This window comes from Castor canadensis, chromosome X, assembly GCF_047511655.1.
Source record: "Castor canadensis chromosome X, mCasCan1.hap1v2, whole genome shotgun sequence".
Taxonomy (NCBI): domain Eukaryota; kingdom Metazoa; phylum Chordata; class Mammalia; order Rodentia; family Castoridae; genus Castor; species Castor canadensis.
The window spans coordinates 99156862-99183424 of record NC_133405.1 but is presented as its reverse complement, the minus strand read 5'-3'; the positions used below and the strand labels follow the sequence as shown (position 1 = coordinate 99183424).

At 41.9% G+C, this 26563-nt stretch overlaps 1 protein-coding gene across 3 annotated transcripts in view; it reads left to right on the top strand.

Moving 5' to 3' along the window:
* Znf81 (zinc finger protein 81) overlaps nt 1-26563 on the top strand; it is a 135034-nt gene that overhangs the window by 65334 nt on the left and 43137 nt on the right. For all 3 annotated transcript variants that reach the window (XM_074062849.1, XM_074062848.1, XM_074062850.1), the window contains 2 exons: nt 19149-19275; nt 26302-26397. In XM_074062849.1, coding sequence (XP_073918950.1) covers nt 19149-19275; nt 26302-26397 — 223 coding nt within the window. The remainder of the gene's footprint in view (nt 1-19148; nt 19276-26301; nt 26398-26563) is intronic.

Genomic DNA, 26563 nt, shown 5'->3' with positions numbered 1-26563 from the left:
GAATGTCAAGACAAAATCACATATTTTCAAAATATGTCCATATGACCCTCAATACCCTTAGTTCTAGTCATGATCAAGGGAGCAGCTGAAAGAAGATGATCTCTTTCTGGGCTCAGCCATAGTCAGTGACCAAGCTGCTTAAGGTTTGTGGATGAGAAGGAGATGAGAAAGGTAGTCTGAAGTCCCTTTGAATCAAATTTTTATTTTTATTTTATTTATTGCAAGGGCCTCATGCATGCTAGGCAGTTGCTCAACCACAGAGGTGCATTCCCATCACTCAGTGTCAGTTTTTGAGGAGCTGTTCCAATACTTAACAATACCAGATGCTAGTGGATGGCAGGGAAAATGGAAATGCATCAGCTACATTGACTGTCACCCCATTGCCATATGGGTTTTACAATAAAAGGTACACCATTTTCAAGCTGAAAATAGTCCAGAAAACTGAAAACACCCACAATTGTGTGGCTGGAATTAGCTGAGCAGATTGCAGTGGCAACACTTTAACGTGAAGGAATATTAGCAGTAGCACCACATCAGTGAATGGTGGAAGCTCTGAGGGAGGGTTGGTGTGGCACAGTTAATTTGCCAGGAGCAAATGGAGCCACACGTGAGGTGCCTGTCCTCATCACAACATAGATGGACTCCAAGTTGGGTATGCAATGGTAGCTTCTGGTTTAGAAATACAGATTCTATAATTCATGGCAAGTCTATGACAGTGGATGCATTGTCATGTCCAGTGTGATGATGGGTCTAAGCAGCAGTGGCAGGAAGCTGGGCAGTGAAATCTGTCAGCAGCCGGCTTTCGGTCAGTTTCATCAAGTACATCCTTATCATGGGCATCTACGAGGGAGACCCAGAGCATTCAGTTACTAGCGGTAATTCATCTCCACAGTCCCTGATACCAAAGAGGGCTGTCTAATCACAGTCTGTGGTTTTTCAAGTGGGAGATTGAATAGCTAGGTCACTGGCAAAAACTCAAGCATCAATAAATGTCTAAGGCAGTGTTGGGCAGAAATAGGAAAATGGCCTTGAGTTCTGCTTGTTGAACTTCAGCTCTGCCGAAGTTGAACCCTTGTACAACCCAGTAGAAGCCATCAGATTTCAGCTTAGCCAAACCACTAGTGGATGAGGTCAGGCACTTAGGGGAACCTCTAAGTCTGTGCTAGTTGGTACAGACTCTCCCAAAGGGGTAATTGCTCCATTTTCAATAAAACTGAAATGTTACTGGGATCAGCCCAGCTTGAATATACTACTTTTTGTCAAGTGAGGCTTACTTGGTTCTTTCTACCTTGTTAGATCTGAGAATGGTGGCACACACTTGTAATTCCAGCACTAGGCCACTGAGGCAGGAGGACCATGATTTGGAGACTAGCCTAGGCTATGTAGAAGACCCTGCCTCTAAAAAAAAAAAATCCTACCTTGTTAGTCATCAAATGTGAATCAACCTACCCCCAAAAGGTTTTGTCTGACTGGAGAGTTACAAGGTCTCCATGTCTCATAGGTCAGATGTTCAGTTTCTTTTTTTTTTTTAAGCATTACCCCTAGGCATTGCATTCCCTATCTCCCTACCTGACAGGTACTAACTATGACCCCATTTGGCAGATGAGTAAACTGAGGCTCAGAGAGTTATCTACATAGGCATCCATGTGCCAGGCTCCTGGGTCAAGAGCTGTCTGAATTAGATAACAGTTAGTTCTACCCAGGTCCCTGTGGTCAGGCTGGGAAGTGCCACCAACTGCCCACCTCTCAGGGTCAGCTTTCTTTTTTTTTTTTTTTCATTTTTCTTTTATTATTCATATGTGCATACAAGGCTTGGTTTATTTCTCCCCCCTGCCCCCACCCCCTCCCTTACCACCCACTCCACCCCCTCCCGCTCCCCCCCTCAATACCCAGCAGAAACTATTTTGCCCTTATCTCTAATTTTGTTGTAGAGAGAGTATAAGCAATAATAGGAAGGAACAAGGGGTTTTGCTGGTTGAGATAAAGATAGCTATACAGGGCATTGTTCAGTTTCAACAAGGGCCCAGTATCAAATTAATAGCTGCTTTTCCTAAGGGGTGTAGCTGGCAGCTGTATAAAATGACAAGTCCAAAAGCTCAAGGGTCTTTTTCTGGGCCAGGTCTTTTCTGGGCCCAAACCCAGAACCTCTACTTTTGTTAGAGATTCCATAGGCAGAACCATGAAGAGTGGTAGCTCAAAAGTGTCATTTAGGCTTTGGGGATCCTGAAGGGGAGCAAAGGATGTGCCACAACTGTGGGACAGCATCCTATGTTGCCTGTTGAGTGAGGTCTGGGCCTCACTCAAAGGACATTGATTTGTGGTTTGGCCGACATGAAGGGTCAGATAGTATGGCCTGTCTCCCATACACCGAGTCCAATATGCTGTCTTTTCGGTCTTCCTCTTTGTGTGAGGTTCAAACAGGTGGAATTTTTTCCTTGACTGCAAGATGATGGAGTGTTGTAAGAGTTCCAGACACTTACTTAGTGATCAAGCCCCCAAATTTTGTCAGGGTTTACCAACCACCTCTGGTGGCAAAGATGTGCTAATGTCATAGTCAGAACCATGGAGGCTAAAGCTTCTGACTTGCCAGTTGCTATTATTTGAAATGGTTTGTCCCTACCAAAACTCACATTGAGTCTTAATTCTTCAACGTGGCAGTATTGGAAAGTGGGTCCTAGTGGAAGGTGTTTGGGTCATGGCTGTGGGGTCCTCATGAATAAATTAACTTGTCTTGCAGGAATGAGCTCTCACTCTCCAGGTCCTGGGTTAGTTACTATGAGAGCTGGTTGATATAAAGCTGGGTTAGCCTTGTGTTTGATCTCTTCCATGCATGCCTATTTGCCCTTCCACTTTCCACCCTGATCTGAAGCCAAAGAGATGCCAGTGCTGTGCTCTTGGACTTCCCTCCCTCCAGAACCGTGAGGCAAAATAAACCTATTTCTTTTGAAAATCACCCAGTTCCCAGTATTCTGTTATAGACACAGAAAAACAGACTAAGATACCAATCAAGAGTACTGATAGGTATAATGACAATTTTGTCTATTAGAGGGGAAAGGCAGTCACGCTAATAGCCTGACTCACTGGTGTCAAGTGACATGGTACTCAGTACCCCTGGGAGAGAGCTACAATTGTATACTGAAGGCCTTGCCTCATGAATACAAATTGGTCTTGGGCCTTGGTATCAAGGACTGTGAAGAGTCTGAGATTTTATTCTACCTACAAGCTAACAAGTGGGCTCACCACAGTTTCAAATGTGCTAGTGGAAGTCATAAGACTTCTGAGTCAATGATGAAAGACTGTTACAGACAAAAGCAGTAGCCAGAGCCAGCTTGGTTGCCTGTTAGGGCAAAAATAAAATTTGGCTACCCAAGAAATCCTCTCCACGAATACAGACCGGAAAGAAAAGAGTGTTACCATTTTTAAAAATGGTACTGGGATTTGAACTCAGGGCCTCATGCTTGCTAGGCAGGTGTTCTACCACTTGAGCCTCAGTGGTAGAACTGAGAGCATTATTATTTTTTGAGACATGGTCTCACTTTGTAGCTTATGCTGGCCTGAAACCCATGATCACTCTTACCTCTGCCTCTGGAGTGCTGGGATTACAGGTGTACACCACCATTCCCCACTAAGAGTGTTATTATTGAATGAGCATTAAGCCAGACTGAAATGTGCAAGCCAAGTTAATGAGAATGCAAAGACAGAAAGAAATCTCACCCTTTTATGCATCCAAGTAGATACTTGCTCTCATGATAAATGATAACTTGTCCACGTGTGAGGACTTAACAGCACCATTAGCTATACTTTCTTTCATACCTGGTAATCGGAGTGGCCATATGTACTAGTTAATTGCCTGTATCCAAAGATACACCTCAACTTGTGTCTACAATGAATAAGTACTCACAGGTTAGAGCCAGACACCAAGCTTAACTCCCAGGATGAAAGGGAACTAGGACTGTTTTCCTTCTTGATGTTTGAATTTCAAAGAAATGACTCCAAAGCTCTTCAGAAAAACATTCTGGGTTATAATACTAACAGAATCCTTGTTTAACCTTTTAAAAAATCACATTCAACTAAAAGAGGTAGACGAAGATTTGCAAAGGCAAGTTTTCTCAAGGAAAGGGATCTAAGAAAAGAGAAGGGAAGAAAGATCTCTTTCTCTTTTGGCAATGGGAAAATTTCCATTTTTCCCCTTGCAGTTTCCCTTCTTTTATAATCACACTATAGTTTTCTAATCATCGTATTGCTCACTGTTTCTACTTTTCTTGGGGCAGTTTGCAGCTACCTAAACAGCTACCAAATTCATAGTAAAATACAAAGCAGAGTACTTGTGAAAATGACCAGAAGAGGAATTTTTTATTTTTCAGAAAACCGACTATTTATTATGCTGTTAAGAGAAACAGCATGCAGCCTAGAAATAAGGGTGGGATTGGAGATAGGCTTTTTTGTGATTTACCTGGGATTTTGCTGATTGGCTGTTTATTTCTTGTGGGTCTTGTGGATTGGTTGTTTCTTTCTGGGATCATGGTTTAAATTTTGCAAGCTGGCCTGAAACTGCACTCCGTATGTCAACCTATGACATATGACAAGCCTGTGCTACTGCACCCAATATTGGATGAGACGGACTCTCCCTAACTTCTTGCTCAGGCTGGCCTTGAACTGTGATCTTCCCAATCTCAGCCTCCCAAGTAGCTAAGATTATACACGAGCGCCATCAGCACTTAGCTATATCATTTTTTATACCTCTTTCCTATTTGCTGACTTTTTCCTTTTAATTAGTAAAGTTTTGAACTTAAGCAAAATTGTTTTTTTAATAAAATAAAATACTGGTAGTAGCCTTATATTTTAATGAAGACCTAGGGAAGTAAAGCAGACTTAAACTGTTTCTCTACCTAATAACAAAAATGCATTTGTTAATGGACCCATATTTTATAAAAGCATTAAATCCAGATTATATTTATGACAGAATGAAATAATTAAGATCCTTTGTTCAAATAACTAAACTTTTAGGTCCCTTTTATAAGCCCCAATTAGGCTGCCCCAACAGCTGCTTGAATCTCAAAATGGCCAACTTCTTTATTCTTTAGTTCAGAGTTAGTACCTGAACACCTGCATTTTAGTTAGAGCTAACTGAGATAAGGTAGCCAATTTTTTTTCCATTTTCATACATGTGTATAGAATATACATGGTCAGTTAAGCTGATGGAGTGAGGTGGGGCAGGTCCTGTGGAGTAGCAGCAATTCCCTGGCTGCTCTGCTAGGGGCTCTGTGAGTGTAGAGGCATGTGGAGAGCCTAGAACTCTGCCACTCTCAAAGTCAATACCTTGCCCTACTCAGGGAATCCAGTGGCAGCTCTTGATTGTCCACAGCAAGCTTTTTCCTTTTCCACCTAGGCCTCTGGTGTGATATTTCATCTAGATGATATTTCATCTAGCTCTAGAGAGCTAGCTGGGTTGCTAGCTCCCATGCCTGCCCTTTGTGTTGGGAGGGCATCCAGACCCCGACCCACCACCCTACTGGGGCCAAGAATGAGGGCCTTTGATCAGTTCACTTAGCCAGAAGTTTTCTTTTGGACAGTTGCAGTGGTATTTAAGTCTATATGCTGGACTGTGCTTGGCAGCACCCTGAGGGCTGAAGGCAATTATAGGGAAGTTTGCACAGCTTGCGTTGTCACTTTGTCTTGGGCTGATGACCCATACACCAAGCAGCTACACCCACCCACTACTCTAGTACAAGATGTGAGGGCCTTTAATGAGCCCATTTAGTTGAAAGTTTTCTTGTGGAGAGCTGCAGTTGTATTTAAGTCTACACGCTGGGTTGGACTGGGCTGGGCAGTGCCCTTGGGCCAAAGCTGGTTCACTCCACTTGCTTGCTTCATGCCTGCTTTTTCCTCAAGCAGAGGGCCACAAGTGCTGCTCAGCTTGTATCCAGTGGCCCAGACAAGGGTTGCTGGCCTCTATTCAGCCCTCCAGGCAATTGTTTGTTAATAGGTATCCGATGTGTGTGACTCTTGCCAGAAACAAAACAAAACAGAAAAACAACAACAGAAAAGAACATCTTTGCTAGCTATTTATTGGATAAAGGATTAATATCCAGATACACAAAGAGCTCAAAACATTAAACATCAAAAGAATAAACAATGCAATTAATAGATGGGCAAATGAATTAAATAGACAGTTCTCAGTAGAAGTGCAATGACTAATAAATACGTGAAGAACTGCTCAAAATCCTTGGCCAAAAAGGAAATGCAAATCAAAACTGCACTGGACTTTCATCTCACCTCAGTCAGAATGGCTATCATCAAGGAAACAAACAACAAGTGCTGGCAGGGATTAGGGATGGGAAAGCAACCCTGATACACTGTTGATGGGAATGTAAATTAGCCCAGCCACTATGGAAATCAGTATGGAGGTTTATCAAAAACTAAAAATAGGCCTACCATATGACCCTCCTATACTACTGTCACACATGTCTGAAGAGGTATAAATCGACATGCAAGGGGGGGGATACCTGCACACCCATGTTTATCAGAACATTATTCATAATAACCAAGCAGTGGAATCAGCCTAGGTGCCCCAGAACCAATGAAAGGATAAAGAAAATGTGGTATATACACTCAGTGGAGTATTTACTCAGTCATAAAGAAGAATAAAAATATGCCATTTGTAAGAAAATGGATGAAACTGGAGATCATCATATTGAGTGACAAAAGCCATACCCAAAAAAGTCGAGTATCACGTGTATTTGCTCATATGCAAAGTCTAGGTCTACAATGATAAAATAACAATAATAATTGGATTTGAGGTCAAAAGGGACACTGTTTGGGAGGGGTTACAACAGGAAACAGAGGGTATGGGGGCATGAAGAGAGAGAACTTGCTCAAAATACTCTGTTTGCATATATAGAATTTTCACAGACTATCCCTTGTACTATTGGTGAATCCTAAAAAACTAAGCTGGGATGGTTAAGAGATGAAGCAGAGCCAATCCCAAGGAAGCAAGGCAGATCTGGCTCTGCCTGAGCAAGATTTTCTCTAGATTTAAAGTTCTATATTTTTTTATTTTCTGTAGCCACTATCTGTCTAGTCTTTTGCTGGTGCCCTTCTCTGGTCTGCTAACTTGCCCACCTTTCCTTGAAGACACGTACCAGAGGCTTTATTTCTGATTCGTGGAGACACAGGGAAGTAATATGTATTGACATCTGCCATCTTCCTCTAGGAGGCAAGTTTTTTCTTTTAAAGAAGAGGCAATGGTTTTTGCATATTAACTTTATAATAGCAATTTAAGAACCACACACCAGCACGCACACACAGAGGTTTTAAATTAGGCATGCCAAGAATGATGCACACATTAAAAATTAGCTTAAAAATTGCCTGTAATTATTTATCATGTTTTTTGTGGCGGGGAGGATTCCAGGGGCAAATAAAGTTTTTTTGTCCAATGTTCAATAGACTAATGTATAGAAACAACACATATAAACACTTGTACTAATTTAGAGTACTCTCTGATAGATCTTTCAGCCATGGAGTAATTAAAATTCTCCCTAGGAGGTTACACGATGGCATGGACCCCATGTCTGCCATCCTAATGCCATTATGGCACCCTAGCACTGTCATTGCAGAGGTGGCCTCTGTGGAGTTGGGCAACTGGAGGAGGTTTGGTGAACCTGCCATGGTGCCAGCATTTCTCCACCCATTCCTGCCAAGTCCTGGAAAGTTTGAGTGGACTGGCAAACTAGCTGACCAGGTGGGGCAAGTTTGACCTAGGGGTAGGAATGCTGTTGCTTTTCACCACTCCCAAGGTTTTCCCAGAGGGCTTTCAGATGGACTAGAAAGCCATGCAGTGAAAGGCACAAACACAAAACTAGGTCAGAAGAAACAGATACGAATTTCCTTCTCCCAACCAAGAACTAACCAGGCCTGACCCTGCTTAGCTTCTGTGATCAAATGAGATCAGGCACATTCAGGGTGGTGTGTTTAGGAAGGTGAATATGGTTGATGTACTTCCTACACAAGAATGAATATAGAATTTTTTTGAATCTGTTGAAATCACCATAAGAAGGGGGGACTAAGGTAGAGAGGAGAAAAATAGAGGAGACAAACCTATTTGGGTTATAATATACATATATACATGGAAATGTTACAATGAAACACCCTGTGTTGCTATCTTATTTTGTTTTGTACAAAAAAACAAAGAACAGGATAGCAGAACAGGTCCTCCCTGGGGGGTTGGTAAGTGGGAGGGGGAGGATGTGGGGTAGGGTGTAGGAAGGTGAATATGGTACAAATACTGTGTACTCATGTATGTAAATAGAAAAATGATACCTGTTGAAACTACTCCAGGAATGGGGGAAAAGGGAATAAAGGAGAATGATGGAGGGAATGAGTTCAGCTATGATATATTGTAAGCACTTTTGTAAATTTCACAGTGTACCCCTAGAACGACAATAATAAAAATAAGACATCGTATTTGATGAAGCTCAAAAAAAAAAAAAAAGAATTTCCTTCTGTAAGGATCCCCAGAGGCCACTCCTGATAATCCTAGGGAGTTTTATCTGATTGGTAGCAAGATAAGACAAATGGGAGACTTGTGAAATTTAACCAGAAGCACAAAAATATGTCTGAAGAGAGCAAAGTGTTTTTCTTTGGGGCAGAGGGCAAAACAGCAAAGTCTGTCTAGGAGGTCATAGCAGTAAAGGTACAGAGTGGGAGGTTTCCAGAGGAAAGAAAACAAGGAGAGGGATTTAATTCCTTGGAAAACATATTGGAGAGTCAGGAGAGGATCCATCGGACCTTTGTAGAGTTTTAAACATGGAGGTCTCCATAAAAACAAGTCATGAGGCACTGTTTTTACTAGTGACAGACAAACTAGTCCTGAAAGGTAGATGGAAAAAAACACATGAACAGCGCTTGAGGGAGAGGGAAGAAAGACCCAGGGACTGTAGAGTGGTGAGGTGGAACAGAAGGGAGCACATCCAGCCTCCTCCTAGAGGTCCAGATCCTGCTAGAGGCATACAAAGGCTTAGACATAAGGGACATTGGATCATTTAGAGAAATTACAGCAGAAAAGACCAAGTAAGAGTGCCATTTTTTGAGCCAGACTTCTTGATCTCGAAGTTCCTAAGCCAGCCATGCCACATTATGCAGAATGCAGCCCATAGGCGAGTCAGAAGGAATCATGGTGCTGGGGTTTTCCAGTGCCTTAAGTCTCACTGAGGTGTCCCACTGAGAGATAGGGGCTCAACCTGAATGTCCACAGGGGACCAAGATGCAACTTCTAATAGTAATGTCTCAGAAAAGAGGGAACTCGATGTCATGTGGTCAGTCCTAACCAGAGAAAAGGAAAAGAGGTGATTCTCCACTGGCTCCATATCATCCTCCAATGGGCAAAAGATAGCATCTCCAAGGAAGGCCAGCGGGATTTGAAAGTGAAAGTAAAGGTGGAGGAAAGAGTCACAGTGTACACGGATTTGCCCAGCTGCCTGCTGCCTTCCATGCCGTGCGTTGGAAGGGAAGACTTGGAATTGAGAGGACAGACAGGCTCTTCACCCTTATGGGGTGGAATGATGGGCAAAAAGAAGCTCCAAATTCCCCATGCAGCCCACCAAAATGTCATGGATTTCTGAGTTGTAGGTTGATAAGAGAATTTACCAAGTTGAGAGAGTAGGAAAACTAAAGCTTTATTATAACGCTGTTAAGAAGAACAGCAGGCAGCCTAGTGACAAGGAAAATGTCGCTACTGTGGCCATATGTGGAATTTTAAAAGTCAGCGTGTCATTTGTCTTGGGGGAACCTTCAAATATATCTTAGCAGTGGAGAATGTTAAAAACACATTCTTGATTAAGAATCTTAAAAATTCCCATTCCCTTGCACATTAATTTTCCAGGTTAATGTGTTACTTTTATTGCTTTCCCTTTCAAATGATTATTTTGTATTTTTGAAGTCATATTTATTTATTTATTTTGGTGTTGGAGATTGAACTCAGAACCTCACAATACTATGCAAGTGTTCTATCACTAAGCCACATCCCCAGTATTCTACTTTGCGATTAAGGGTTTTTTCTTATAAGCCCCAATACATATATAAATAAGTAACATCACATTTCCAAAGTTTAGTCTTAGATCTTCCAAACAATATTGCCAAAATGCAAAACACATTGTCCTAGTCATTTTATGTTGCTGTAGCAGGGTACATGAGACTGGGTTGTTAATAAAGAAAAGAGGTTTATTTTGGCTCATGTCTCTGGAAATCCAAGAGTATGGTGCAGGCTATGGCATTGCCTCAACTCTTGATGGAGAGTGGAAAGGCAGTGTGTGTGTGACAACCTTGCTGTGTGACAACCTGTTCTTTTGCGAAGTAACCCAGTCCTTTGAGAGTAGAATTCACTCCCTGTCCCAACATGACAGTAATGCATTCATGAGGGCTCTGCCCCCGTGATCCAGACACCTTCCATTAGGCGCCACCTCAACGCTTGTGCATCGAGGAATGAAACCTCAACATGAGTTTTGATGGGGACAAACCATGTTTAAGCCACAGAACCCATTATCTATATATACATCATTAGGAGACACTTTTTTTTTTTGTCTTTTCTTTTTTGGTGCTGGGATCAAACCCAGGGCCTCACGCATGCTAGGCAAGCGCTGTACCACAGAGCTACATCCCAGCCCTAGGAGACACTCTTTGAAGGCTGCAGATTGAACTTGCAGTGTTTTAAACTTTCTCTGATTGCTTTAAAGCTTGAGGAAAAGCCCAACCTGTGGTCCATTAGACTTGGGCCATTACTTGCATTAGTCCAAATCAGTAATCAGGCTTGTAAATCTCCATGACTAACAGACACCTACCTTTGTTTGTCTAGTCACACTATAACTGGGGAGGAACTTGCATCCTAAATTAACCCAGGGACATGAGACCTGTCTCTTGCAGTCTCTCTGTAAATGCCAGATCTGTTCGGTTTTTCATACTATTCTTCTGCCTCTCCTGATGTAGCAATAGTCCACTCCATATATATTTCCTTAAATATGAACAGTGCTGTTACTATGAGCTTGTGATGGTATCTTGGAACTGTTTTATGCCTGATTGCTTATAGACGATACAAGTCAGTGCCTCTATGAACTTTGTGATATTTTGGTTCATTATAAAATTATTACAATTTCAAAATTGTCTCCATTTCCATTTTTTTGTGGTACAGGGTTTCAACTCAGGGCCCCACACTTGCTAGGCAGGCGCCCTACCACTTGAGCTCTTTTTTGCTTTTAGTTATTTTTTTGGATAGGATCTTATATTTTTGCCCAGGGCTGGCCTCAGACCATGATCCTTCTACTTATAGACTCCCTGTAGCTGAAATGACAGATGCATATCACCATCTGAGCTGAGATGGGGTCTAGCTAACTTTTTTCCAGGGCTGGCCTCTAACTGCTATCCTTCCATTCTCTGCCTCCCAAGTAGCTGGGATTACAGGCATGAACCACTGTGTCCATCCTCTCCATTTCCATGGTTATTAAGCTCCCATTGCTTGCAGATATCTTCATGACTCGAGTCCATCAAGTTTGCAATTGTATTCTGTATTTTTGTAATTGTCTGGAGGGACTAAATATATTATTCAAAGTCTTGATATCAAAAGAGTTAGTTATACCTGTGCCTGTTCTTATTCCTACCAGGTCTATATTTTAATAAGTCTTTTTACCCTTGTACAGCTTCAAATAGTCCCCTTAACAAGCAATTTCCAAGTTGGGAGGGTTCAAGGGATGTATGTCTATTTATGAAGAGTGATATTAGTCTCAGATTAAGAGAAATTATCCACCAATAATGCTGGTGGTTATTAAAATAGGCTTAGAGTATAACCATGTTCCAAACATAGAGGGAATCTCTTTACATGTATATGTATATACATATAAATTTACATACATATATTTACATACATACATACATGTGTGGATCTTTTGAAAGGATCCCCACCAGTTTGGATATCGTTGTCTTTATAAATGTCAGTAGTTTTATTGAAGCAAGCCCCTACCATCGTAAAGGTAAAAGAACAAAGTGTTAGTGAGCTTCCTCCTAATTAATTTCGTTGTAGTATAGTTAACAAATTCCTTTCTTCTGTAAGGATCTTTCCAAGCAAATCAGTTAACGAAATGTTTTTGTATTAAATGTAGGGCTTGAGTATTTGGATGCATATTAGTTACTTGACATTAGTGCTACCAAAAATTACTAACGAAAATGTTTTTACAACGCTTATAAGTGAGTAGATTGTTTAAAAGCCCTGATCATGTCTAATGTAGATTCTGGGAATATAATATGGAGTTCATTAGGAATATGTAATTGTGGAGATCATGACTGGGAGCACAGAAAACCAAAAAACAATGTAACAAAATAACAGATTTGTTTTCTAGTAAAATATGATTGTTTTTTGCAGTGTTGGATATGGAACCGAGGGTCTCTTGCATGATAGGAGAAAGCACTCTACTACCAAGCTACACACCCACCCCTAAAACATGATTCTTACTGAAATAAACCTGGCACCAGTGGCTCATAACTGTAATCCTAGCTGCTCAGGAGGCAGAGATCAGGAGGATCATGGTTCGAAGCCAGCCCAGGCAAATAGTTCACAAAACCCTATCTCGAAAAAAAATCCTTCACAAAAAGGACTGGTGGAGTGACTCGAGTGCCTGCTTGGCAAGTGTGAAGATTTGAATTGAAACCTCAGTGCCACAAAAAAAAAGAAAGAAATTGAAATACTGTGAACAGGAGAACAGGGCAGTCTGTGAGAATAGTGACATATTTGGCAAAGTACCTCTTTTCAGTTGTGTCCCAATACCAGTATTAGTTACTTTGGAAAATTCAGGGTACCAAGGTACCGGCTTCACAGGGAAAGCATGAGCCCAGCCCATTTTTGTTTTACTTTGCTATCAGAATGGATAACCAAGAACACTGGAAAAGGTCCTTCCCAGCTGAGTGACGGCTCCTCTTCCACGAGGCATACTTGAATGTAGATGAAATTTCTGATGGATGGAGGTGGGAGCCTTCTTCCAGCGGGACCTTCCTGATCTTTATGACTTTATATCTCAGGCTTTCTAGGGGAGAGAGAACCCCTTTTAAGTATTGAATATGATCGTAAGAAGATTCTGTTAAGTTAGCACAAATAGCGCTGCCAAACGTGAGTTCAAAGGGAGCGAGTGACGTGCTTGCTCTAATTTTTAACAGGGATAGTGGAAATGTTGTAGACCATTTTAACCAGAAGATCACTGAATACTGGACAGTGAGTTTTTGGTTTGGTTTGGTTTGGTCTGGAGACAGGGTTCCACTATGCATCTCAAAAGAATATCATACCACATGTAATCTAGGCCAGGGAAGACCAAAACTCAGAATTTGAAGTTGACTTTCTACTGAATGTGTACTGCTTTTGCACTATTGTAAAGTAAATGTGTGTGTGTGTGTGTGTGTGTGTGTGTATTCTTAGACCTTGAGACCTATTTACCCAGCCAGATAACACTTCATTTTATTCAACATGTAAAGAGAATCATTCAATAGTATTTTGCCTCAGTTTCTTCTGTTGAGCTGTAGGCGGTCACTTGAATAACTTTCCCTGTATATAATGTTTCATTTTTTTTGTTTTGCTTTGTTTCTCTGGCTGCTTTCAAAATGGTTTCTTCTTTGGTTCTCAGTAGTTTCTCTATGATGTGGTTTTCTGTGGATTATTCTGATTGGGGTTTATCAAATTTCTTGAGTCTGTAAATGTATATTTTCTACCAAATTTTGGGAGCTTCTACTCATCATCATTATTATTGGCGGTACTAGGGTTTGAATTCTGGGCCTTTCACTTGTTAGGCAGGTGCTCTACCACTTGAGCCACTCTCCCTATCTTCTTCCCATTATTGTTTTTTGTTTGTTTGGTGGGACTGGGGTTTGAACTTGGGGCTTCACTCTTGCAAAGCAGGCACTCTACTGCTTGAGCCACACCTCCAGTCTCTCTGCCCATTGTTTTTAAAAATATTGCTTATGCCCTTTTCCCTTCTCCTTCTGGGTCTCAAATTGCATGTATGTTAGATCTTTTCATTTTGTGTTACCCATCTGTCTTACTGTGTCCATGCTGCTATAATAAAACACTTGAGACTGGATAATTTATAAGCAATAGAAATTTGTTTTCATACTTATTGAGGCTGAAAATTCCAAGATCAAGATGCTGGGAGGTTTGATGCGTAGTGCTTCCAGGAGGCCTGCTCTGTTCCAGAGCAGACAGACGCTATGTACTGGCATGGTAGAAAGGATTTAAAGGCAAAAAGGAAAGGCCAGAGACAGTTGTTTCCAGCCCCTTTATAAGCATATAATCCATTCATGAGGGTTCTACCTTCCAAAAGCCTACTTGCCTGCTACAAACCATGCCTCTTAATACTATTGCATTAGGGATTATACTTCCAACATTAATTTTAGAAGGGACACAACTATTCAATCCATAGCATTCCAACCCCCAAATTTATGTCCTTCTAATATACAAAATACCCGCATTTCATTCCAAGAGCTATCTAAATGACATATAATTTAGATTCAAGGCATGATTCATTGCATGGCAACTTCCTCTCCAGCTGTGAACCTGTGATAATAAGTCATGTGCTTCCACAATACACTAGTAGGACAGACATAGGATAGCCATTCCTACTCCCAAAAAGAGAAATGGGAAAGAAGAAAGGTAAAACCCAACAAGGCAAATAGCATTAAATCTTGAGACTTGAGAATAATCTTCTCCGGTTCCATGTCCTACCTCTGGACACATTAGAATGGGAGCTAAGTGCCCAAGCCAAGCCTCCTGGCAGCCCCACCCCCATGGCTTCACGGGTCACAGCCCATGAGGCAGCTCTCAGGGGTGGAGTTAGTTGCCTATGCTCTTTTATGTTGGTGTTGCATGTTGGTTATTCTACAGATCTGTGGTCTCAGGGCAGCCCTGTCCCCATGGACTCCACTAAGCATTGCCCTAGTGAGCATTGCCCTAGAAGCAACTCTGAGGTGACCCTGCCCCTGTGACAGTTATCTGGTTGAGCCCTACAGCTTTGCAAGACATCCTTTGAAATCTAGGTGGAAGCACCCATGCCTATATAGTTCATGCATTCTGCATACCTGGAGGATTAACACCAAGTGGACAAAACCACCAAAGCTTACCCTTTGGCCATCCAGAGTGACAGCCTAAGCTGCACCTGGACCCTTGGAGCTGGGGTAGCTAAGAAGCACTTCATTGGAATTCAGTGAGCATTGACTTGAGGCAGCTCTGGGCAGCAAGCCCAGAGGTCTCATGAATGTGCTGGGGTCCTCCTTTGAAACTGTTCTGCCCTTCAGGCCCTGGCACTCTGGGCCTGTGATGGAAGGAGAAGCACTGATGATCTCTGAATGCCTTCAGGGGCATTCTTCCATTGTTTTAATGAATAGCATCTGGCCTCAAATTAATCTCCTTATCAAATGGTAGTGTGGCCACATCTTGGCATTCTTTCCTAAACACAAGTTTTTATTCTTCATAACCTGGCAAAACTAAAAATTTCCCACATCTTTAAGTGCTGTTTCCTTTTTGATTATGAAATCCATCATTTTGTGTTTGCGTGGAAGTACAGGGGTTTGAACTCAGGACCTGGAGTTTTCTAGGCAGGTGCTCTACCACTGGATTCATGCCCCCAGCCCATGAAGTCCATCTTTAATTCAGTTCTTTTACATTTTACTATAAGCAGTCAAGAAAAGCCAGGAAGTACCTTCAACCCTTGTTTAATATCCTAGTTTATATCTCACAGTTCTGCCTTCCACAGAACACAATTAAGTTTTTTGCCGTATTTTAACAATGATGGCCTTTTGTCCAGTTTCCAGTACTTCGCTTCTCATTTCCAACTAATACCTCACTGGAATTGCCTTTTACTGTCCTTATTTCTACCAGCATTCTAATCACCACCATTTATGTAAACTTTAAGGTGATCCAAGCCTTCCCTACAGCTTGCCTTTTGTTCTGAGCCTAATATCCCTTTACAGACCAGCCTGTACCAATTACCCAGTTTCAAAGGCACTTCCACATTTGTAGGTTTTTTTTTTTCAAATACCAATGCCATACTTCTTGTTACAAGTTTCTGTATTAGTCTGTTCTTAACGCTATAACAAAATACCCAAGACTGGATAATTTATAAACTAGAAATTTATTTCTTATACTTCTAGAGACTGGAACATCCAAGATCAAGGCACTGGCAGGTTTGATGTCTGGTGAGGGCCACTCTTTTCTTCCAAAATGGTGCTGGTTGCTTTGTCCTCCAGAGAGGATGCCTGTTGTACAGGATTTGACCTTTGGCATAAGGGATGGAAGGACAAAAGGGAAGGTTTGCTAGTTTCCTGTATGCATTTTATAAGAGCACTAATCCATTCGTGAGGGCAGAGCCCTCATGACCTAATCACTTCCTTCAGACCACACTCTTAATGCTGTTACTTTGGGGATCAAGTTTCAACATGAAGTTTGGAGGAGAAGCAAACATTCAAGCCAAACACCATCCATGAGACTATTCATTTTTTTTCCAAGTTCTTTTTCTCTCAGATTTTCAGATTGGATAATCTTTGTTGGTCTGTCTTAAAGTTCATTAACTCTTTATTTCTGTTATCTGTTTTGCTGTTAAGCCCATCCACTAAAATTTTTGTTTCAAACTGTGGTTTTCAGTTGTAGACTTTTCAGTTGGTTATTTTATACTTTCTACATCTCAGGTGAGCTGTCCATTCATTATGGACACATTTTCTTTATATTCTTTTTTTTTAAATTTTTTCTTTTATTCATATGTGCATACAATGTTTGGGTCATTTCTACCCCATCCCCCTGCCCCCTCCCTTACCCTATATTCTTGAACATAATTATAAATCACTGGTTTAAAATTTTTTCTGCCAATTCTGGTTATCTGGATCACCTCAGATCAGTCTCTGATTGCAGTTTCTCTTGACTCTCTTTCTTGCCACACCTTTCTATCTCTGTTATTTTGGATTTTATCTTGGTTGTAGCTAAGCATATGCTGTAGAGAGGTTAGATTGTATTTAATTATCCAGAATATTGTTGATTTTTTGTTATGTTTTATGTAGTGATCACTTAACTTGGCTGGATGCAAACTCTCTGTCTCCTCTGTGATATGTGGCAGCTCAAATTTCAGTTCATTCAATGTGAGATTTAGGCAGCCTTCATTCTCAGAATTTAGGTACCCTTCTGTCTCTGGATACCTCTCTGGATTCTCCCTTAATTTTCTAGTGGTAGTGATGACTGAAAAACACTTGATTTTTAAGTCAGGAAGACTGACGGTGTTATTGGAAGTTCAGTTGTCCTGCATACCCCTGACTAGACCTATTTGCAAGCTAAAGTACCATGCTTCTGCTAAGTGCTGCAGGTAGTAGATGCCCCATCTTGGTTGTTCTTCGTGCCTTCAGATAGTCCCTTTTTTGGAGACACACTCTCATTATGTATCCCAAGCCCTTCAAACTCATGGTAGTCCTACCTCAGCCTCACAAGTGCTGGGATTACAGGTATACACCACTGTGCCCAGCTTAGTCAGTTTTAAATTTTTTCTTCAGAGTTTATAGTTGTTATCTGCATAATGATTGAGCTGATAACAATGATACACTCATACTAAAACTTATTTTTGCTAATTTTTATATAAATTTTGAGGTTTGGGTCAAGATTTGTTTTTCCTCTGATAAGCATTTCTTCCAGCACCATCTATTGAAAAGGCTGTCCTTTCCCCCATTGAATTACATTGGCACCTTTGTCATAAAAACAGTTGTCCATATAGATGTGGTTCTTTCTAGATCTGTTCTTCATTGGTATATATGTCTGTCCTTATATCAGTAGCAAACTGTCTGAATTGTTCTTGCTTTATAGTAAGTCTTAGCATTGGGTTTTACAAACTCTCTAAACTTTTTATTGCTTTGGTTATGCTATTCTGTTATATGGCTACATAGCCATAAAAACTTTAAAATCTCCTAGTCAGTTATTACCAAAATATTGACAAAAATTTACTGAATATGTATGTATAAGACAAATCAGTAAAGCAATAGGAAATTTCAATAATAGTCAACCAACTTGATTTATCTATTATAGAACCCTACACCCATCAATAGCCAAAGGGAAACATGGAACATAGTCCTAGATAGACTATATGTTGAAATCATATGGAGTATATTTTCTGGCCACCATGGAATTAAATTAGAAATGATAAATAAAACAGCATCAAGAGTAAAGGAAAGCAACAAGCAACAGCAGAGAGAGCTATGTGGTGAAAACAATGGGAGGAGGGGGGCTATACAGACTTCCTCCTAAAATGTATAGAATACAAGCCAGGTGCTGTGGTTCAAGTTTGTAATCCCAGATACTTGGGAGGTAGGGATTGGGAGGATCATGGTTCCAGGCTAGCACAGGCAAAAAGTTAGCAAGATCCCATCTCAACAAGCCAAACATGGTACACGTGCCTATAGTTCTAGCTATGCAGGAGGCCTTAAATAGGAGGATCCATGTGCAGGCTGGCCCAAGCAAAAATGCAATACCCTACATGAAAAATAACTAAAGCAAAAAGAGCTAGAAGTGTGATTCAAGTGGCAGAATGCTTGAGTTCAAATCCCAGAACTGCTAAAAAAAAGGTTATAGAATACAAGTTTCCCATAATAATGAGCAACAAAACAGGATCAAGGTCAAATCTTGTAAAAAAAATCATTTTAAAAATGAAAGGTTGACCAGGTGCCGGTGCTCACATCAGCAATCCCAGCTACTGGGGAAGCTGAGATCAGGAGGATTGCAGTTTGAGGCCAGCCCGGGCTGCTAAGACCGCATTTCAAAAATAACCAGACTGAAATGGACTGGTGGTGTAGCTCAAGCGGTAGTGTATCTGCTTTATAAGCAGGAAACTCTGAGTTCAAACTCTAGTCCCAGCAAAAAAAAAAAAAAAAAAAAAAAACTGACTAAATCTCATACAATCTCATACATAACCAACAGCTGAGATTTATTATTAGATGTTTGTGTTCTACATGTTATATATACATATGTATGTGTGTGTTTGTAGGCATACCATATGATATATTATGGTGAAAATCATTAAAAACAGCTTCTTCCTGTCTTTTCCCCATGCCCCCATGCTAACCATGTTGCCTTGAACAAGACTGTGTCGTTACAGGTGCCTGTATCATTTGAGGATGTAACTGTGGACTTCAGTAGGGAGGAGTGGCAACAACTGGACTCTTCACAAAGATGTCTATACCAGGATGTAATGCTGGAGAACTACAGCCACCTGCTCTCAGTGGGTAAGCACAGCCCTCCTGGGGAGCTGTGGAGATCCTGGTACAGGTTAAGTTGTGTCCCCAAATAAAATATGTTGAAGTCCTAAACCTTAGTACCTCAGAGTGTGAGGTAGAAATAGTCTTTACAGAAGCAGTCAAGTTCTAGTAAGATAATTAAGGTAGGATGTAACCTAGTACAACCATTTTCCTTATTAAAGGACTAAATCTAGACACAGAAATGCACACGTGCACAGGGCAAAGGCAGTGCGACTACATGTAAGGAGAAGATGGCTTAGACTCAGCTGATATATCTACAAGCCAAGGAACATCTATGTCCACCAGCGGCTAGGGGACAGGCATGGGATATTTACTTCCCTAGTGCCTTCAAAGAGAACACTTACATTTGACACCTTGACTTTGGATATCTGATCTCCAGAACTGTGAGACAATAAATTTCTGTTCTGAGACCCCTAATTTATGATTCTTTTGTTATAGAAACCCTAGGTAATTAATACAGAATTTCATACTTAGAAATGGGGGACTACTGTGACAAATACTTAAAATGTATGAAAGTATCTTTGAATAGCCATAATGGGTAGAGACTGGAAATGTTTTGAGGTGCCTGACATGAAAAGCATAGGTTGACTTGAAGAGACATTGGTAGGAATGTGACTGTTAAATTTGCCTTTGGCGAGGTCTCAGATGGAATTAGGAGCATGGTAATGCAAGCTGGAGGAAGGACAATTTGCGTCCTAAAGTGGCAGAGACCTTGGTAGAACTGGATTCTCTTGGGTCAAAAGTAGAAACTGTAAGTGATGAACTTTAATATTTAACTGAGGAGATTTCTAAATGCAGTGTTGAAAGCACATCCTGGTTTCTCCTTGCTGCTTATTGTAATGTGTGAGAGGAAAGAGATAAATCAAAGAATTGTTAAGAAAATATACCAGAACTTGAAGATTCTGAAAATTCTCAGCCTATCCATATTTTTTAAGTATTTTTTTTTCTTTTTCTTTTTCTTTTATTATTCATATGTGCATACAAGGCTTGGTTCATTTCTCCCCCCTGCCCCTAGCCCCTCCCTTACCACCCACTCCGCCCTCTCCCTCTCCCCCCCAACCCCTCAATACCCAGCAGAAACTATTTTGCCCTTATTTCTAATTTTGTTGTAGAGAGAGTATAAGCAATAACAGGAAGGAGCAAGGGTTTTTGCTGGTTGAGATAAGGATAGTTATACAGGGCATTGACTCACATTGATTTCCTGTGCGTGGGTGTTACCTTCTAGGTTAATTCTTTTTGATCTAACCTTTTCTCTAGTTCCTGCTCCCCTTCTCCTATTGGCCTCAGTTGCTTTTAAGGTATCTGCTTTAGTTTCTCTGTGTTAAGGGCAACAAATGCTAGCTAATTTTTTAGGTGTCTTACCTATCCTCACCCCTCCCTTGTGTGCTAAAGCTTTTATCATGTGCTCAAAGTCCAATCCCCTTGTTGTGTTTGCCCTTGATCTAATGTCCACATATGAGGGAGAACATACGATTTTTGGTCTTTTGGACCAGGCTAACCTCACTCAGAATAATGTTCTCCAATTCCATCCATTTACCAGCGAATGATAACATTTCGTTCTCAGCCTATCCATATTGCAAAAGTTGAGAAAAGATACTCTAGAAAGAACACCAAAGGAGTGACTGAATAGCGTAATGCTCAAGAGATTAGGTATGTGACTTGTGGATCCAATTAGCCATCTCAGTAGCAACACTGGCTCCTTGGGTGAAGGGGACAGAGATGGGAGAATATGAAGAAGGCTGTTAGATTTCTGGGATTCTACAGGCAGGAGATGGGATGGTAAAGCTATTTGGATGTAAACATGTGTTTTTCTTCAAGAAAATGGTAGAAGGACTTCGTGGACAGTTCAGAGGTCTGCAGGGCTGCAGCAGTCACCACAGACTCTGAAGGCACAGGCTATGGGGATGGGGTGCGGCAGCAGCTGCCTTCTTGGTTCCAGAAGGCAGGTCTATGCCCTTGTTTCCAGGGCTGGGGGGCATGGCGACCACCCAAGGCCAAGGATGTGGGGTTGCCATGTCTAATCTGAGGTCACTTGACTGAACAGTGTCATATGTTCCTGAACTCTTTCTTCAAAGATCTCTTCAACTTTCCCTTATGGTATTTGTTGGATATGAGTATTGTGCTGGCATTTGACATTAGATGGGTTACGTTCTCAACCACATCACTCCAGTAACACCCAAGTCTGGGGCTGATGCTGTCCTCACCCCGTCCACAGGCTGGGCCTCAATCAGAGCTTGGGTCCCCTACAAGCAGCACTGGAGAGCAATTCTGTGTGCCACACTTCCAGCATCCTACTACGGGGCACTGGATTTTTTTTAGTGTTCGCTTGCCATACTGAGGAAATCTTACTAAATTTCTTCTCCGCTAGTAATGCTTTAATTCAGTGGATGTGTAAATTCAAGCCCAATAGCAGGTCAAAAGGTGTTTCTCATAAGGAGAGTAACCAGTTATCCACAGAGGATGACAGACTTTATTCCCAAATACTAAGAATGTGCAATGTGACTCACCTATAGGGGCCTTCCAGAGATTCCAAACTGCCTCTCCGTCTGTCACTGCTACCACTGGACCTGCTGGATTACATGGACCAAGTGGCAGGGCAGCCTGAACCTGTTGCAGAGCCTTCTATTGTTCTGGGTCCCACTCAAGACGAACAGCTGTTTGGCTCATTTGGTAAATGGGCCAGAGTAGCCCATCCAAATAAAGAATTGTTGCCTCCAAAATTCAAAGCAGCCCAGTAACATTGTCCCTCTATTTTGCCTGTAGAAGTGACCAGATGCAACAATTTATCCTTCACTTTAGAACAGATATCTTGATATGCACCATATATGTGGGTCCATACCAACCAGTTCAGTGTGATACAGTGTTTTGTTCCTTCCACCATTGTCTCACATTCTTAATATCCATTTCCCCATATAGTCTCCAGAGTTCTGTCTGCGGTTCTTTTGTTGTGTACTCATCCATACAGGACATGCTTTGTATTTCACCCTTTGGAATCTGCTTGGATTTGAGTCTAGTTGTAATTGTAGAAGAAAAGAATGGTGATGGACATAAGTTCATTGTAGTGCCTGGCAAGGCAAGTGCCTCAGGGGATGGATATACTTGAGGCAGTTCACTTTTAGAGAGAAAGGGGTTATTTTGGCTCATAGTTCCTGAGGTTCCAGACCAAGATTGAATAGCCCCATTGCTTTGGGCGTCTGGTGAGGGCAGCACGTTAAGATAAGAGCTCATGGTGGAACAAACCACTCACTTCATGAGCCAGGAAGAAAATAGAAGAGAGAGAGACCAGGGTCCCACACTCCCCTTCAAGGGCACACATCCAGTGACCTACTGTCACTAGTCTCCACCTCCTAAAGGTTCCACCACCTGCCACTAAAGGCTTGGGGACCAAGCCTTTAACACATGGACCTTTGGGGGACATTCCTTCAGACCATAGCAGGGATGGCCATCAAAACTTCCTCGGAGATTATTATTCTCAGATAGGTGTTGCTACGGTTTGGATCTTCCTCCAACCCCATGTTGAAGTTTAATTGTCACTGTATTAAGAAGTGGGGCCTCTAAGAGGTGACTAGGCCACATGGGCTCTGCCCTCTCGATTGGAGTTCTTACCACGAGAGTGACTTAATTATCCCAACAGTGGGTTTGTTGTAAGTTTGGCCCCCATCTTCCCTTCTCGTTCTGTTTCATGCATCCTCATTTCCCTTCTACCCTGTTATGATGCAGAATGATGGCCCTTGCAAGATACAGGCCATGGTATTAGGCTTTCTAACCTCCAGAGTTGTGAGCCAAATGAACTTCATTTGTTTCTAAATTACCCAGCCTGTGGTATTCTGTTATGGCAGTAGCAGTAGCAAATTGACTAAGAAAGGGGTGGAAGGGCTGCTTCTATCAGTAAAGAAGACCCACAGGAATCTGGAGGTTCAAGGTCTTCATATGTCCCCATTCCAATTTTTAGGATCACATTCCTTCCCAATACATGCCCTCACTTTAACAGCAGATACATTGTGAGGCTGTGAATGCTATTTGATTTGTAATTTAGTCACTTGCAGGATGATGGTCTGGTTTGGTTTTAATCAAGCTCAGCCTGCTGGCTATAGGAGCAGGTGTAGAATTTTTTAAATTCTCACTGTGTAGTCCAGGCTGCCCTTCAACTCACAATCATCCTATCTTCCTGAGTCCTGGGATTACAGGCATGCACCACCACACCCAGCCCAAATATAGAAAATTTCAGGTCATTTATTGGTCACATGAGCTGGGAAATTGGATCTCTGAGCTCATCCTTTTCTTTTCCCACTTTATCCAGTGTAATTTGGAATGACCAGCCAATTTTATAATAGAAAAATATTCAGCCAGGTGCCTGTGGCTCACGCCTATAATCCTAGCTACTCAGGAGGCAGAGTTCAGGAGAATCACAGTTTGAAGCCAGCCTGGGCAAATAGTTCTCGAGACCCTATCTTGAAAAACCCTTCACACAAAAATATGGCTGGTAGAGTGGCTCAAGGTGAAGGCCCTGAGCTGCAAAAAAAAAAAAAAAAAAAATTGTGGCCCCAGTGCTGCAAAAAAAATATTCAAAGATATCAAATCCTGGTCACCCAGAATGCTATTTCTTACAAGTATTTGATTAGGAGAATCCAATGTTGATGTTTTGCTTATCCGTATCTCCACATCATGCCCTGAACCGTCAGTGTCCTCTCTACTACAGAAATAGTATTTGCACCTTTAAGTTAGAGCAACAGTTCCAGAAATGTCAGAACAAATTCAAAAAACCCAGCCTGAAGACCGTTCCCATGGAACTATTTGCCATCCCAAAATCTGTATTAGAATTCTCCAATAAATGGAACCAATAGGAAATGTGGGTGGGGGGAAGATGGGTACTGGCCAACCTAAAATACCCAGGGCAGGGCAGGACAGTAGCCTGGAAATTAATGCAAAGTTGATACTGCAGTCTTAAATCCAAAATCCACAGCACAGGCCAGCAGACTGAAAGCTGAGGCAGGGTTTCTATGCTGCAGTCTCAACACAGAATTTCTTCTTCCACCATCTAGTGTATATTCCTTTTGACCTCAGTAAGTAGCTCTGTGGGTCATGATTCTTTACCTGGGATTTTCCAATAGAGGAAAAAAGAAACCTTAATGCAGAACTGGGCTAAGTTCCAAAATACAACATGGACAAGTGGAGTTCTCTAGCCAAAGGGCAGGGTAGGGACCCCTGGATAGAAAGTGATTACCAGGAAACATCCAGGTATTCAGGAAGGGGGATTCTGGCTAAACTGACCTCACAGGAGTCTTGCTAAAGGCAGGCCAGAGTGACCACACATCTGAAGGTGGTGGATCAAATATGAAGGGGATCAAATATTAAGGTGGTGGTATGCTGGCTAAACTGATGGAACAAAATTCTGACTAAACTTGAGTAACACAAAGAAGGACAGACACAAAAGTCAACGTCTAGTTGGGAAGAGGATTTGGAGGAGTCTGTCTGATTCATGTTTGGTCAAAGAGAGCCTATCACCTGCAGGGTCTGGACCATTGATGCTGCTACTTGGAGTGTGTGTTTTGATTTTCCATTTATTTTAATCACTGGACATAGTAGTACCAAGAGATGCCCTAAGGGATCTCCTGCATTCCAGACAGGCTTTTCCTCTGCCCTATGGGGAACAGCAGTCCCATTTCCCCTTGGAAATCAGGATCAGTCTCTGCAGCCTGCTGATTCAGACTCATGCAGAGCCCGCAGTGACTTCCACTTCAGTGGAATCACTGTCATGTCTCCTGGTGGAAGCACTCCTCCCTTTGGAACTAAGACCTGTGGAGCAGCAGCCCACAAGGTCAGACGGCTGAGGGGATGGGGCTGCCACTTCAGTGTGTTCAAAGGACAGGAACCACAGAGCCAATGAGGGTTATTCCCAAGCCTTAAAATCCAGTGGGATTTGCCCTCATGGGTTTGGACTTACTTGGACCCATGATTCCCTTTTTTAATCCCATTGTTTTCCATTTTGGAATGGGAGTATTTGTCCTATGCTTGTCCGGCCGTTGTATTTTGGAAGCAGATAACTTGCCTGGCTCCCAGGTTCACAGATGGAGAGGAACTTTGCCCCAGGATGGATCAGATCCAAGTGATTCGGATGGTGTTGGTGATGAGATTTGAGACTTTGAGTTATGAGGCTTAGAGGAATTTTTTTTTTTTTTTTTTTGCTTAAGAGTTGATGCTGGAATGGTGAAGACTTTGTGAATATTGGAAAGGGGGGAATATTTTGCAAATGAAAAAGTCATGAATGGCAGGTATAGGGCAGACTCTTCTGGGTTAAATTATGCCCCCCCCGCCAAAGCTATGTGGAAATCCTAACCCCCAGCATTCAGAATGTGACCTTGTTAGGAAACAGGGTTTAGGGAGGTAATCAGAGTAAAATGAAGTCATTAGGGTGGACTCTGATCTAATATCACTGGTGTCTTTACGAAAAGGGTAAATGTGGACACAGAGCTGTGCACACAGCGGGAGTGCATTGTGAAGATGAAAGCAGGGATAGGGTGATGGTTCTACGAGCATGCCCAGAAGGAAAGTGATGAGAAGGCACACAGAGAAGACAGCCATGTCACTGAAGTGGTGCATTTACAAGCCAAGGAACATCAGGATTTCCAGCACACACGGGAAGCTAGCGAATACAAGGGAGGATTCTCTCCTAGATCCATCAGAGAGAGCATGGCCCTTGATTTCAGATTTCTTGTCTCTAAAAATGTACTGTGATCAGTTCTGTTGTTTCAGGCACCCAGTTTTTGGTGCTTTGTTGTGGCAGCGCTAGGCAACTCAGTGAGGGTGTTTCCATTCTCAGCTGCTGAGACATCTGCGGTGTGTGATTGCATGGTCCTTGGTTTCCCCGAGATTCTTCAGTCCCTTTCCACCCTATGATTATTACTCTGCTCCCAAAGAAATGTGCTTGCATTCTCAATGAACAAATGGAAGGCAATTATGTGAACCAAGCTCTCTATCATGTTCTCTTAACAGGGTTTGAAGTTCCCAAACCAGAGGTCATCTTCAAGTTGGAGCAAGGAGAGGAGCCGTGGATGTTGGAAGAGGAAACCCCACATCAGAGCCATGCAGGTGAGTAAGTGTGAACTAGGCAGAGTTGTGGAAGTATTTTATTTTTCCTAAAAGAGGACTAAGATACTATCATTGCTCCCCCCCCCACCTTTTTTGGCAGTACTCAGGATTAAACTCAGGGCCTGGCACTTGTACTCTACCACTTGAGCTGTGCCCCCAGTCCTTT